Genomic DNA, 13,758 nt, shown 5'->3' with positions numbered 1-13,758 from the left:
TGAAGAGGCTTTAGTTAAAAGGATTAGGGCAATACCCAAGTTGGAGGACAGTAAATCAACACATACTTCGTATCATCAGAATTTTTAATTTTTTTCAGTCAAGTATATTAACTGCTATCTTTTTTTTTAATTTATGTTTTTATTTTATTTCTGAGAAAGAGAGAGAGAGAGAGAGAGAGAGAGTGAGTGTGTGTGTGTGTGTGTGTGTGTGAGAGCAGGGGAGGGGCAGAGAGAGGGGGAGACACAGAAACCAAAGCAGGCTCCAGGCTCAGAGCTGTCAGCACAGAGCCTGATGCAGGGCTCGAAATCCCGAATTGTGAGATCATGACCTCAACCGACTGAGCTACCCAGGCGCCCCTAGTTTTACAATTTTAGATCTTATATTCAAATCTTAACCCACTTGGGAGTTGATTTTTGTGTATGGTATAAGAGAACGGTCAAAGTTCTTTTTTTTCCTTAATATTTATTTATTCTTGAGAGAGAGAGAGAAAGAGAGAAACAGAGTGTGAGTGGGGGATGAGCAGAAAGAGAGGGAGACACAGAATCCAAAGCAGGCTCCAGGTTCTGAGCTGTCAGCACAAAGCCTGATGCACTGCTCAAACTCGTGAATAGAGAGATCGTGACCTGAGCCAAAGTTGGACACTTAACCAAATGAACCACCCAAGTGCCCCCAGCGTCAAAATTCTTATATTGTTAATGTAGTGAAGTTTATCTATCTTTCCCTTTATAGACAATACCTTTTTGTTTCCTCTTTAAGCAATCTTTCCTTACTTAAAAGTCCAAAAAACATATGCCTCCCTAGGTGTGTTGAAGTTGTGCTATTGAACAGATATTAATTCTTTAAGTGTAATTTTTTATTAAAAAAAATGTTTTTAATGTTTATTCATTTTTTTTAGAAACAGAGCACAAGTTGGGGAGGGGCAGAGAGAGAGGGAGACACAGGATCTGCAGCAGGCTCCAGGCTCTGAGCTGTCAGCAGAGAGCCCCACATGGGGCTTGAACTCATGAACTGTGAGATCACGACCTGGGCCGAAGTCAGTCACTTAAATCACTGAGCCACCTAGGCACCTTTAAGCAGAATTTTTTAAAAAGTATGTGAAATAGTGAGCCAATTGCATCATTTTCCAGGTGAAAACAGGTAACTATTTTCTCCAGGTCCAATTACTAAATAATCCCTCTTTTCTCCTCTAAACAGGTGCTTTGTGGAACTGTTTCTAGGCTCTCTATTCTATTCTGTTAAACTTATCCATACTTAAACCTTATCACACTGCATTATTATGTAGTTGTAATAGGCGCTTATATCTGTGGTAGGGTAAATCCACCCTACCTGTTCTTCAGAAATGTCATGGCTGTTCTTGGCCCTGTGGTCTCTCATGTAAATTTAAAAATCATCCACAGGGCTCCTGAGTGGCTCAGTCAGTTAAGTGTCTGACTCTTGGTTTTGACTCAGGTCATGATCTCACAGTTGTGAGATCAAGCCCCTCCACTCAGTGTGGAGCCTGCTTAAGATTCTCTCTTTTCCTCTCCCTCTGCCCCTTCCCTGCTCATGCTTTTTTTCTTTTCCTCTCTCTTTCCAAAAAAATAAAAAATAAAAATAAAGAGAAAGTCAATCAAAACACTACTGAGTCATCACACAGAAAGAGAGCAAGAGGGAAAAAAAGTAACAGAGAATTACAAAAATAACCAGAAAACAATTAACAGATGGCAGTAAGTACACACCTATCAATAAATTACTTCAAATGTAAATGGTCTAATCGCTCAAATCAAAAGACATAGGATGGCGGAATGGATAAAAAACCAAGACTCATCTATATGCAGACTATATTTCAGACCTAAAGATACATAAAGAATGAAAGTGGAAGGATGGAAAAAGACACCATACGAACAGAAGCAGAAAAAAAAGGCTGGTATCTGATCTGAGTAAAAACTCAAATCAGATAAAACAGACTTTGAAACAAAGACTGTAATAAGAGACAAAGTATTTACATAATAATAAAGGGGCAGTTCAACAAGAAGGTATAACAATTGTTGTAAATATCCACAAACCCAACACTGGAGCACCTAAATGCATAAAACAAACATTAACAAACATAAAGAGAGAAATTGAGAGTAACACAGTAATAGTAAGGGACTTTAACACCCCTTATATCCATGAATACATCATCCAAGCAGAAAATCAGTAAGAAAAATGAACAGTCTTTGAACAAGACATTAGACCAGATGGACCTAACAGGTATATACAGAACATTTAATCCAAAAACAGAATACATATTCTTTTTAAATGTACATGGAACATTTTCCAAGATAGATCACATTAAGGCCACAAGTCTCAATAAATTTAAGAAGAGTGGAATAACATGCATCTTTTCCAACCACAACAGTATTAAAATAGAAATTAATCACCAGAAAAAAAAAAGAGAAAATGCAAACACATGGAGGCTATACAACATGGCAAGAAACATACAATGGTCACCAAGAAATCAGAGGAAATTAAAAAATACGACTAGGGGAGCTTGGGTAGCTCAGTCATTTAAGCATCAGACTTCGGCTCAGGTCATTATCTTGCAGTTCACGGGTTCAAGCCCCACGTTGGACTCTGTGCTGACAGCTCAAGCCTAGATCCTCCTTTGGATCCTGTGTCTCCCTAGCTCTCTGCCCCTCCCCCGCTCACACTCTGTCTCTCCCTCTCTCTCAAAAATAAAAAAAACATTAAGAAAAATCCTTTTTAAATAAATAAATAAATAAATAAATACATCTAGACAAAAATATAATGGTCCAAAATCGTTGGGATATAGCAAAAGCAGTTCTAAGGTAAGTTGATAACAACAAAGGCCTACCTACAGAAGAAAATTATCAAAAAAATCTAACCTTATACCTAAAGGAATTAGTAGGAACAAAGCCCAAGATGAGTAGGAGGAAGGAAATACTTGAGCATAAATAAATGAAATAAAGACCAGAAAAAGAAAAAAAAATTGATGAGACCAAGAGCCGGTTCTTTAAAAATATAAACAAAATTGATAAAACTCATTTAAAAAAAAAGACACATAATGAGAAATGAAAGAAGAATAGTAACAACTGACACCAGAGAAATACAAAAAAATTCTAAGGGAATACTATAAAAAATTATATGTTTGGAATTTAGACAACCTACAAGAAATGGATAAATTCCTAGAAATATACAATCTTCCAAAACTGAATAAAGAAATAGAAAATCTGAACAGACCAATTACTAGTAACAAAATGGAATCAGTAATCAAACAACTCCCAACAAACAAAAGTCCATTTAGAGAAGAGTTCACACCTATTGTCCTCAAACTATTCCAAAAAAACAGAGAGGAAAGAAAGTTTCCAAATACATTCTATGAGACCAACAATACCCTGATTCTAAAACCAGACAAAGACACTATAAAAAAAGAAAACTACAGGCCTCTATCTCTGATGAACACAGATGCAAAGGCCCTCAACATAATGTTAGCAAACCACACTGAACAATAAGTTAAAAGGATCATTCACAATGATCAAGTGGGATTTAAGTATGAGTCAATATTCACAAATCAATCACTGTGATATACCACGTCAACAAAACAAATGATAAAAATCACAAGATCATTTCAACAGATGCAGAAAAGTATGTGACAAAATCCACCACTCATACATAATAAAAATTCTCAAAAAAGTGGATTTAGAGGTAACATACCTGAACATAATAAAGGCTATATATGAAATATCCACAGCAAACATTATTAATAGAGAGCTTTTCCTTATAAATATAGAGCTTTTCCTCTAGCATCAGGAACAAGAAAAGGATGCTCACTCTTGCCACTTTTATTCAACACAGTACTGGAGTCCTAGCTGCAGGAATCAGACAAGAAATAAAAGGCATCCAAATTGATAAAGAAGAAGTCACTACTTGCAAATGACAGGATATTATATATAGAAAACTCTAAAGACTCCACCAAAAAGCTATTAGAATAAATGAATTCAATGGGTACTGAGGAGGGCACCTGTTGGGATGAGCACTGGGTGTTGTATGGAAACCAATTTGACAATAAATTTCATGTTAAAAAATAAATAAAATGGTTTAAAAAAAAGAATAAATGAATTCAGTAAAGCTGCAGGATACAAGTTAACATGCAGAAATCAGTAGCATTTCTTTTTTTTCAACGTTTTTTTTAATTTTTTATTTTTGGGACAGAGAGAGACAGAGCATGAACGGGGGAGGGGCAGAGAGAGAGGGAGGCACAGAAGCGGAAACAGGCTCCAGGCTCTGAGCCATCAGCCCAGAGCCTGACGCGGGGCTCGAACTCACGGACCGCGAGATCGTGACCTGGCTGAAGTCGGACGCTTAACCGACTGCGCCACCCAGGCGCCCCCAGAAATCAGTAGCATTTCTATACACTAACAACAAATTAGCAAAAACAGAAATTAAGTAAATAATTCCATTTGCAATTATGCCAGAAAGGATAAAATATCTAGGAATAAACTCAACCAAGGAGGTGAAAGACCTGTACTCTGAAAACTATATAACACTGATGAAAGAAATTGTAGGCAACACAACTAAATGGAAAGATATCCCATGCTAATTGATTGGAAGAATATTGTTAAAATGTCTATACTACCTAAAGCAATCTATTGATTGAATGCAATCCCTATTAAAATGGCAAGAGCACTTTTTTTTTTTTTTTTTTTTGCAGAACTAGAATAGATAATAACAAAATCTGTGTGGAACCATAAAGATCTGGAATACCCAAAGCAATTCTGTGATGGAAGAACAAAGCTGGAGGTATCACATATCACAATCTCAGATTTTAAGATATACTAAAAAGCTGTAATAATCCAAACAGTATGGAAGTGGCACAAAAACAGACACAGATCTGTTGATGGAACAGAACAGAGAGCCCAGAAATAAACCCACACTTAATCAAGTGGTCAATTAAAGTATGACAAAGGAGGCAAGGACAAGATAAACAATGGGGAAAAGACAGTCTCTTCAATAAATGGTGCTGAGAAAACTGGACAGCTACATGCAAAAGAATGAAACTGTACCACTTTCTTACACCATACACAAAAATAAACTCAAAATGGATTAAAGACTCATATGGGAGACCTGAAACAATAAAACTCCTAGAAGGAAATGTAAGCAGTAAGTTCCTTGACATCAACCATAGCAACATTTTTGTAGAGGTCTCCTCAGGGAAGGGAAATAAAAGCAAAAATAAACTATTAGGACTATACTAAAATAAAAAGCTTTTACATGGCAAAGGAAACCCATCTTTAAAAGGCAATATATTAAATGGGAAAAGATATATGCAAATGATTACCCAATAAAGGGTTAATATCCAAAATATAAAATGAACTTACACAACACCAAAAACACAATTGATAGGATTTAAAAAATGGGCAGAAACCCAGATAGACATTTTTCTAAAGAAGACATACAGATGGCCCCAGACGTATGAAAAGACACTCAACATCACTCATCATCAGGGAAATGCAAATCAAACCACAGAGAGATATACCTTACCCATCAGAATGGCTGAATCAAAAAGATAAGAAATAACAAGTACTGGCAAGGATGTAGGGAAAAAGGAATCCCTGTGCACTATTGGTGGGAATGTAAATTGGTGTAGCTACTGTGGAAAACAGTATGGAGGATCCTCAAAACTTTAAAAAAAGAAGTACCATAGGATGCAGTAATTCCACTTATTGGATATTTCTCTAAGTAAACAAAAACACTAATTCAAAAAGATATATGCACCCCTATGTTTATTGCACCCTTACTTACAATAGCCAAGATATGGAAGCAACCCAAGTATCCACCAACAGATGAACTTACAAGAAGACATGGTGTATATATACATATACGTAAATATATATAAAGAACCATTACTGAGCCATTTGTAACAACACAGATGGACCTAGAGGGTATTATGTTAATTGAAATACATCAGAGAGACAAATACGATTTCACCTATGTGTGAAACATTAAAAAAAAAAACCCAAATAAACAAAAAGCATAAACAGACTCATAAGTACAGTGCAGTGATGGCTGCCAGAGGGAGTGGGTGGGGAATAGGCAAAATGGGTGAAGGGGAGTGGGAGATACTCTTTCAGTTATGGATTGAATATGGTACTGGGATACAGAATATAGAGAAACAGGAAATAACCACTAATGGTATTGTGATAGGATTCTATGATATCATATGGTAGCTACCTATACTTGGTGAACATAGCATAACATATAGATACAAGATACTACTTCATAGTAGTAAGAAGGGCATAATTTCAAAAAATGAAAAATAAAAAAAAACATTAAGTGCTGATGAATGATGAGTATGTGGAGAAATGGGAAACCTTTTACATACACTGGAGGGAATGTAAAATCACACAGCCACTGTAGAAAAGTTTGACAGTTTCTCAAAATGTTAAACACAGAATTTTCATATGACCAAGCAATTCCACCACTAGATATATACCTGGAAGAACTAAAACCACAGCCTTACAAAACCTTGTACACAAATATTCAGAGCATTATTATTCATAACAGCCTAAAGTGGAAACAATTTGAATGCTCAACTGAGAAATAAATAAACAAATGTGGTGTATCCTTACAAGGGAATTTTACCCAATCAAAAAAAAAAAAAAAAAAAAAAGAATGAAGTACTGATACATGCTATATCATGGGTAAACCTTGAGAAACATTACACTAAATGAGAGAAGCCAGACACAAAAAGACATATTTTATGATTCTATTTACATGAAACTTTCATAATTGGCAAATATGTAGACAGCAGATTCATAGTTGCTAGGGGTTGAGGAGAGGGGGATTAGGGGAATGACTGCCGAATGGCTATCAGCTTTCTTTTTAAAGTTTTAAAAATGTCCTGGAATTAGATAGCGTTGATGACTGCATAAGAATATAAATACACTCAAAGTCACTAAATTATACATTTTAAAATGGTGAATTTTATGTTGTATAAATTTCACCTCAATTTTTTTAAAAACTAGGTGAGGTATTTCTTCACTCTCACAGACTAGGACGCAACTGGGGCTTCTATACATTGCTAGAGGGCAGAGTCAAAAACTTCAGTAATTTCCCATGGTGTTAAACATTCAGTAAACATATGATCCAGCAATTCCAAGAAAAATAAAAACATATGTCCACAAAAGGACCTATATACAAATGTTCATACCAGCATTATTCATAACAGTCAGAGGTGAGAAGAAACCATCCAAATATAAATCACCAGGTACACTATATTCACACCATGGGATACTACTCAGTGATAAAAAGGAATAAACTATTGTTACATATAGCAACATGGATAAATCATAAAACGTTTATTTTATGCAAAATAATTCAGAGTTACAACATATAAATTATATGACTTCACTATAGGTTGAAATATAGGAAAAACTATGCTAATAGAAACCAGAGAACTGGTTACCTCTGATGGGATGAGAAAACGGAATGAAGAATGAAATAACCTTCTAAAACAGAAATGTTCTATACCTTGATTTTAGAATAAATTACATGGATATATGTATTTATTAGAATTCATCCTGTATGCTTAAAATGTGTGCATTTTATTGTATATGGATTATCAGGAATACAGAAGTCTCCCCTCATCTGCCAGCGGATACTTTTCAAGACCCCCAGTGGATGCCTGAAACCTCATATAGTAACAAAGTCAACGTATACTGTTTTTTATAGTTTATTTTATATCATAGTTTAATTTATAAATTAGGCATATTGAGAAATTAACAATAACTAAAAACAGAATTATAACAATATACTGTAATAAGAGTTATGTGTATATGGTCCCTTGCTCTTTCAAAAGATCTTATGCTGGGGCGCCTGGGTGGCGCAGTCGGTTAAGCGTCCGACTTCAGCCAGGTCACGATCTCGCGGTCCGTGAGTTCGAGCCCCGCGTCAGGCTCTGGGCTGATGGCTCGGAGCCTGGAGCCTGTTTCCGATTCTGTGTCTCCCTCTCTCTCTGCCCCTCCCCCGTTCATGCTCTGTCTCTCTCTGTCCCAAAAATAAATAAAAAACGTTGAAAAAAAAAATTTAAAAAAAAAAAAGATCTTATGCTGTACTCATCCTTCTTGTGATTATGTGAGATGATAAAATGTCTGTATGATCTGATGAAGTGAGGTGAACGAAGTAGTGTTAGGCTACCACTGACCTTCTGACAATAGATCAGAAGGAAGATCATCTGCTTCTGGACCATGCAGATAAGGGACTACTATATTATAGAAATTAAAAAAATTTACATAAGGAGAATTCTATGGGGTCTTATGTAAACCTTTCTCACTGATCTTAGCACACTGTAGGTGCTCAATCAATACATAAGGAAAGAAGTGAGATAAATATGTAGACTATTTTATAGTCATGGCCAAATAGTATCCTGTATGACCCTTAAGGAATTTACAATCTAGTTCAGAACATGATGTATCACTTATGAACCAGCTCATTATCCTCCTATAGATGCCATAGCAGCCTCTGAATTATACTGTCTCAAGGGAATCCACTTTCAAATTCTGAATCTTCCTGTCTTGCTAATTCTCCATTTTTTACCCTTCACTGAGGTTGTGTTCAAGGACTTGATCCACTGAATTTTCCCTGGTTTTCCAGCCCACCCTCACTTGAGACATGGACCACACCTATCAGTGCCACACCTATCTTTTCATATGCTTAGCCTATGAAACTAAAAACATAATCTTCAAAAACCCCTAAATTCTCCAATCCACCAGGATATTGAGATTATAAAATGTGAAAATTAAATTTAAAAGATAGCAAGAGAACACATTTCAAAAGATAATATACCAACAGTTAACAAATGAATCATACGAATATTGCTGAAGGCCTCAAATTAGCAGGAGATAAAGGCTCAATCTAAGCTAGGCTTGGTATGAACAGGGAAGAGGAACAGGTGGAGTCTTAAGCAAAAGAAAGAAAATAGGAAAGTGATGACTATTACAGAAGAATGGACAAATTCATTCATTTGCCTAGGCTCTAGAATTAAAAAAAATTAAATCTGGATATGTGAGAGGTAGTCTGAAAAAGATTAGGCCTCATTTCATAATCACAAAAATTGTAGGGTAGATTGAGCAGATACAGTCTTCATTTACAAATGAGGAAACTGCCTAAGGTAATAAAACTTCTTAGGAATAGAGTCAATACTGAGTGGAATTCTTTTCTCCTGATTCACAGCCAAATGTTCATTTAACTAGACCATGATTCTGCTCAATGTTCTACAACTTGGCTTAATAAAACTCTAAAGTTTAAAAAAAAATTTTTTTAATGTTTATTTATTTTTGAGAGAGAGAGAGAGAGAGATAGAGCATGAGCAGGGGAGGGGCAGAGAGAGAGGCAGACACTGAATCTGAAGCAGGCTCCAGGCTCTGAGCTGTCAACACAGAGCCCAACCTGAGGCTTGAATTCAGGAGCTGTGAGATCAGGACCTGAGCTAAGGTCAGCTGCTTAACTGACTGAGCCACCCAGACGCCCCTGCTTAATAAAACTCTTTAAACAAACTTCTCACACAAATAACCTTGCCCCTTCCTCATTCAGTTCTTCTTGAATGTATACCCTTCACCTGAAGCATACCCTAAGATATACTGTAACATAAAGTTTATCATCTTATCAACAGCCTGATTACTGACATGATAGGTAAGGGGGTTTCTATGCATACAGGGCATAGACACATGACCAAGTCTTTTCTGTAGCTATTGAAAGATTTGAGCTCCAAAAATATTTTTTTTTAATTAACCTTGAGTTACAGATTAGAAACTTATTAACACCAGTAAAACAGACTTTCTGCTTATTCATAGCTTGTCATTATCACCTATAATGAAGTAAAGGGTGTGTCTAAAACCATATGGTACAACTATGTTACTGTTTCCTCATTATTATAAATAAGAAAGGTAACTCAGTTTTCACTAGAACATAAAATGAGCTTCATTTTTTAATTTTCTTGAATAGAAATATGTTTAAATATTTCCCATATCCCCTAAACTTTCCAAAGACCCTATTTTCCTTCCTATCACTTTAATTCCCTACACTAATTTTTTCAAGAGTACACTGAACCTGTCTCCACGTCAAGGCCGTTGTTTTTATCTAGTACTTAACCTTAGTCATCTACTGACAGGCCTATTTTTCAAGTCTTGGCCTTCTTGAAATCTTGAAGATGGAGGAGCTGATGCAGAGTTCACCAGAACGATAGCCCTTACTAAGCTCTCTGTGGTACTAGTTAAGCTTTGAAAAATGTTTCATTTCATCCTCATAGTATTTCAGAAGTATTAATTACAGCCTTTTCAAAGATTAAAATTAAGGTTCAAACTACCCAAAGCCAGACAGTGAAGACTGCATGAGCCCAATGTTTGTAATTCTGTGACTTCTGGGAAGTTTCGTTCCCAATTCTCTTCCCACCTCTACGACCTTTTCTCCATCTTTCTCACTATTTCATCATGGTCTGCTCATCACTGCTTCTCTTATTTCACATGCCCTCCTGGGTAATGTCATTTCCTCAAATGACTTTCCTTAAAGTCATTCCTTAAATGACTTTAACTGCATTCTATATTTGTGTTTCTCAATCCTAAAGCTTTTAATAAACATAAAAATCTTGTGCTCTTTCTGTAGGTTTACATTTTGGAAATAGGTTGTTTCCCTCAAACAGAAATTCTCATGTTGAATGCTTTGTTCAAACTATACCTCCATACCTCCATCTGCCTCCCAAGATCTGATAACCTCTTCCGCATCACCCTCTGGCTGAGGGTGTCTAGGCCTCTCAAACCAATCTTTTCCCTCTCTCCACTACCTTCCCCCACCCCCCATCTCTCCTACCTTACAAACAAGTATTACCGATTGGTAATATAGTTTCATGATTCTCTCCCCAGGTCCTTCAACCTAAAGCCATCCACAACTGAACTCTCATTTCCCTTAGCAAACCTGAACCACCTCTTCGTATTCTCCATTTTGGTTAAGGGTTATTACAATCCTATGCTTTAAGGTACCTATCGGTGAAACGGTGATATTGGCACTAACCTCCCCAACCTCCACTAGTTGGAAAATCAACCATTATACAATGAGTGACTATTACGGCCAGAAGTTAATGAATGCAAAATGGTACAAGATTTAATCCTTTTCCTCGTTCACAAGTTTACAAGCAGTAACAAACCCAAAATAATTTTTTTGTGAAGCGTTTTCCCACTTACAAAATTATTTTACTTTACAACATATTTTAATGTAATCCTTTCTGTAATCCCATTAATATCCCCATGTTACAAGTAAAAAAACTGGCACTCAAAGGGATTAGGTAATTTAACCAAAAGTTACACGCTGCGAAGTGGCCGGTCCAGACCCCAAACCCTAAAGCTTGAGATTTCAAATTCCATTTTCTATTATTGTTGAAATAAACTCCACAAAACGAAAACAGAGACCAAATGAGCAGCACACAGTCAAGTACCAAATGGCACAAGGCGACGTGAACTCGCTCTAGGCTGCGAGTCGCCTGGCCCGACCTTCGCTCTGACGCCCCCCTCCCCCCACAGGCTGCTCCCGCCCTGGAAGTCCCTCTGCGGCCCGGCCTGTCTCCGGCCGGCTGGGTCGGCTATGACCGCAGGAAAACCTCGCTCCGCGACTCGGGGCGCGCCGGGCAGAGGCTGCCGCTGCCAACCAGCCCGGCCTGGCGGGAGGCTGAGTCCTAGTTCGGCCGCAGCCACCACGCCTCCAGCCTCCGGGACAGCCGACCCGTGGGCAAGGAGCGTACCTGGTGAAGGAGGAAGCTGGAGGGCTAGCGGTCCCGGCAATCTTAGTAGGCGGGAATGACCCTGGTGGAGGGTTGGGCTGGCCACCTGGGCTAACTGCATTCACTACGTTAGGTAAACAAGGAGCCACAAGGACTCCACGGTAGCGGTGGGACCCAAAGCCACCGGCGGAGAGCGGTGACCACTGGCCTGGAAGGCACAGCTATGGGGGAGGGGCGAGGGGAGGAGACGCGGCCCGTGGGGGCGGGGCGCGCAGCGCCAGGAGGCAGGCACGTGGGGGCGCGGCGCGCGGCGTGAGAGAGGGCGGGGCGCGCGTACGGGCGCCGCGGCCGCGTGACGCGTTTTCAAATCTTCAACCGCCGCAGCCCACTCGTTTGTGCTTTACCTCTTCCTCCTCCGCGCCTTGGAGCCGAACCCGGCCCCGGAAACCCGGACGGTAGACGCGGCATCTCTGCTGCGTGGGTGTGGTAGTCTGCGGAAGGGAAGAGGCGACCCGCGGATAAATCGGCCTCGACGCGCTGTGCTTTCGTGGCCGCCCGGCGCGACACTCTCCCAAACCCAGTATGTAGGTGCCGGGCGGCTGCCATGAACTCCGTAGCCATGAGGATCCACAGCAAAGGACATTTCCAGGGTATGAAGCCCCTCCCCCGCCCCCGCAGTCCCTTTAATCCTTCCCTCTCCTCGTGGTTCCACCTTTGATTCTCTGGAGTTCTCCCCCCGGGGGTCTCTGCTCCTTTTCTTTTATGGCTCGTGCGTCCTTCTCTGTGGCCTGAAGGAAGGCTCTGTCCAGGGCTTTGCCTCAGAAAGGGAACGGATCCCATCCAGGCCCCTCGCACTGCTCCTGCTCTAGCCGCAGCCCCAGATTCCCGGTTGTGCCGTTGATTGTACAACCAGGAAACAATGTGCGGACCCGGGACCTCGCCGAGCCTCGGACAGATGCTGAGACTCAGCTCAGGCCCTTTGAGGCTGCCGCCGAGCCCTCTATTTGAAAGCAGAGGTGTTCGTGGCTTTTAAGTTCCTGATTAAATTGGGTGGCTGTGGGTGGGTTTTTGGTCTTTTTGAATGTATTTTTCACTCATAAAGTTGAGGGATAGTATTTGTATTTCAAATACACCTTTGCTGTTTCAGCATTATAGACAAACATTTTCATTTTCGATGACTTTGTATGGTAGGTGCATTGCATCCTCCCAAGGTTTTCTTTTTAATGTGTCTAGTATATGTAGTAGTACGTGTATAGGAATCTCCATCTTAACGAACGGATTGTATTCTGAAAGTTAATTTTTGAGGCAATTGTTTCGATCTCAGATGTTTTCAGGGGAAATAATGAAGTGAATGGTGATTTGGGTCTTAAAATGTACCATTGAGTTCTTAATATATAGACAAACTCTATAGGAAACTAAACTTCGGCATCTTGAGGATTAGGTCATCGTGGGTAACAGGTTTCTTGTATTGGAAAGTGTTAAACATTTTAAGCCCCAATTTTGAGTGTTCAACAGAATGGCAGATGCTCCATAAATATGTGTGAGTAAATAGCTCATGGAGTTTGCATCCTAAGGAGGAAAATCTTTCAAAAGGGTTTTATGTAGTTTCCACCGAAGTACATAAAAATATGAACAAATACATAAATATTTCCTGCAGATTCAACTTTTGGCTAGAACAATAATTATTTTACAATATCTGTGAAAATAAGTATGGTATTTTGGTTTTATATTAGGTGGTACTACAAAGAAATATGTTAAAATGCTTTTGAGTGGAGGTGCCTAGCTCAGGCGGTTAAAGCCTCTGACTTTGGCTCAGGTCACCATCTCACGGTTCAGGGGTTTGAGCCCAGGTTCCGGCTCTGTGCTGACATCTCAGAGCCTGGAGCCTGCTTCTCATTCTGTCTCCCTCTCTCTGCCCCTCCCCTGCTTGTGCGCTCGCTCTCTCTCTCTCTCTCTCTCAAAGATGAATAAAAAAATGATTTTTAAAAAGTGCTATTGAGTGTTTAAT

At 39.1% G+C, this 13,758-nt stretch overlaps 2 protein-coding genes across 8 annotated transcripts in view; one reads left to right on the top strand and one right to left on the bottom strand.

Annotated features, from left to right (window-relative positions):
- SLC25A40 (solute carrier family 25 member 40) overlaps nucleotides 1–11,985 on the bottom strand; it is a 68,721-nt gene extending 56,736 nt beyond the window's left edge. For all 6 annotated transcript variants that reach the window (XR_009260508.1, XR_009260511.1, XR_009260510.1 and 3 more), the window contains exon 1: nucleotides 11,772–11,985. The gene's annotated coding sequence lies outside the window, so the exon portion shown is untranslated. The remainder of the gene's footprint in view (nucleotides 1–11,771) is intronic.
- Nucleotides 11,986–12,096: 111 nt separating this feature from the next.
- DBF4 (DBF4 zinc finger) overlaps nucleotides 12,097–13,758 on the top strand; it is a 32,490-nt gene continuing 30,828 nt past the window's right edge. For both annotated transcript variants that reach the window (XM_058725210.1, XM_058725209.1), the window contains exon 1: nucleotides 12,097–12,400. In XM_058725210.1, the coding sequence (XP_058581193.1) occupies nucleotides 12,355–12,400 (46 nt within the window). In that variant the 5' untranslated portion in view covers nucleotides 12,097–12,354. The remainder of the gene's footprint in view (nucleotides 12,401–13,758) is intronic.

Source organism: Neofelis nebulosa, chromosome 4 (assembly GCF_028018385.1).
Source record: "Neofelis nebulosa isolate mNeoNeb1 chromosome 4, mNeoNeb1.pri, whole genome shotgun sequence".
NCBI lineage: Eukaryota > Metazoa > Chordata > Mammalia > Carnivora > Felidae > Neofelis > Neofelis nebulosa.
This window is presented reverse-complemented; position numbering and strand designations above follow the sequence as displayed.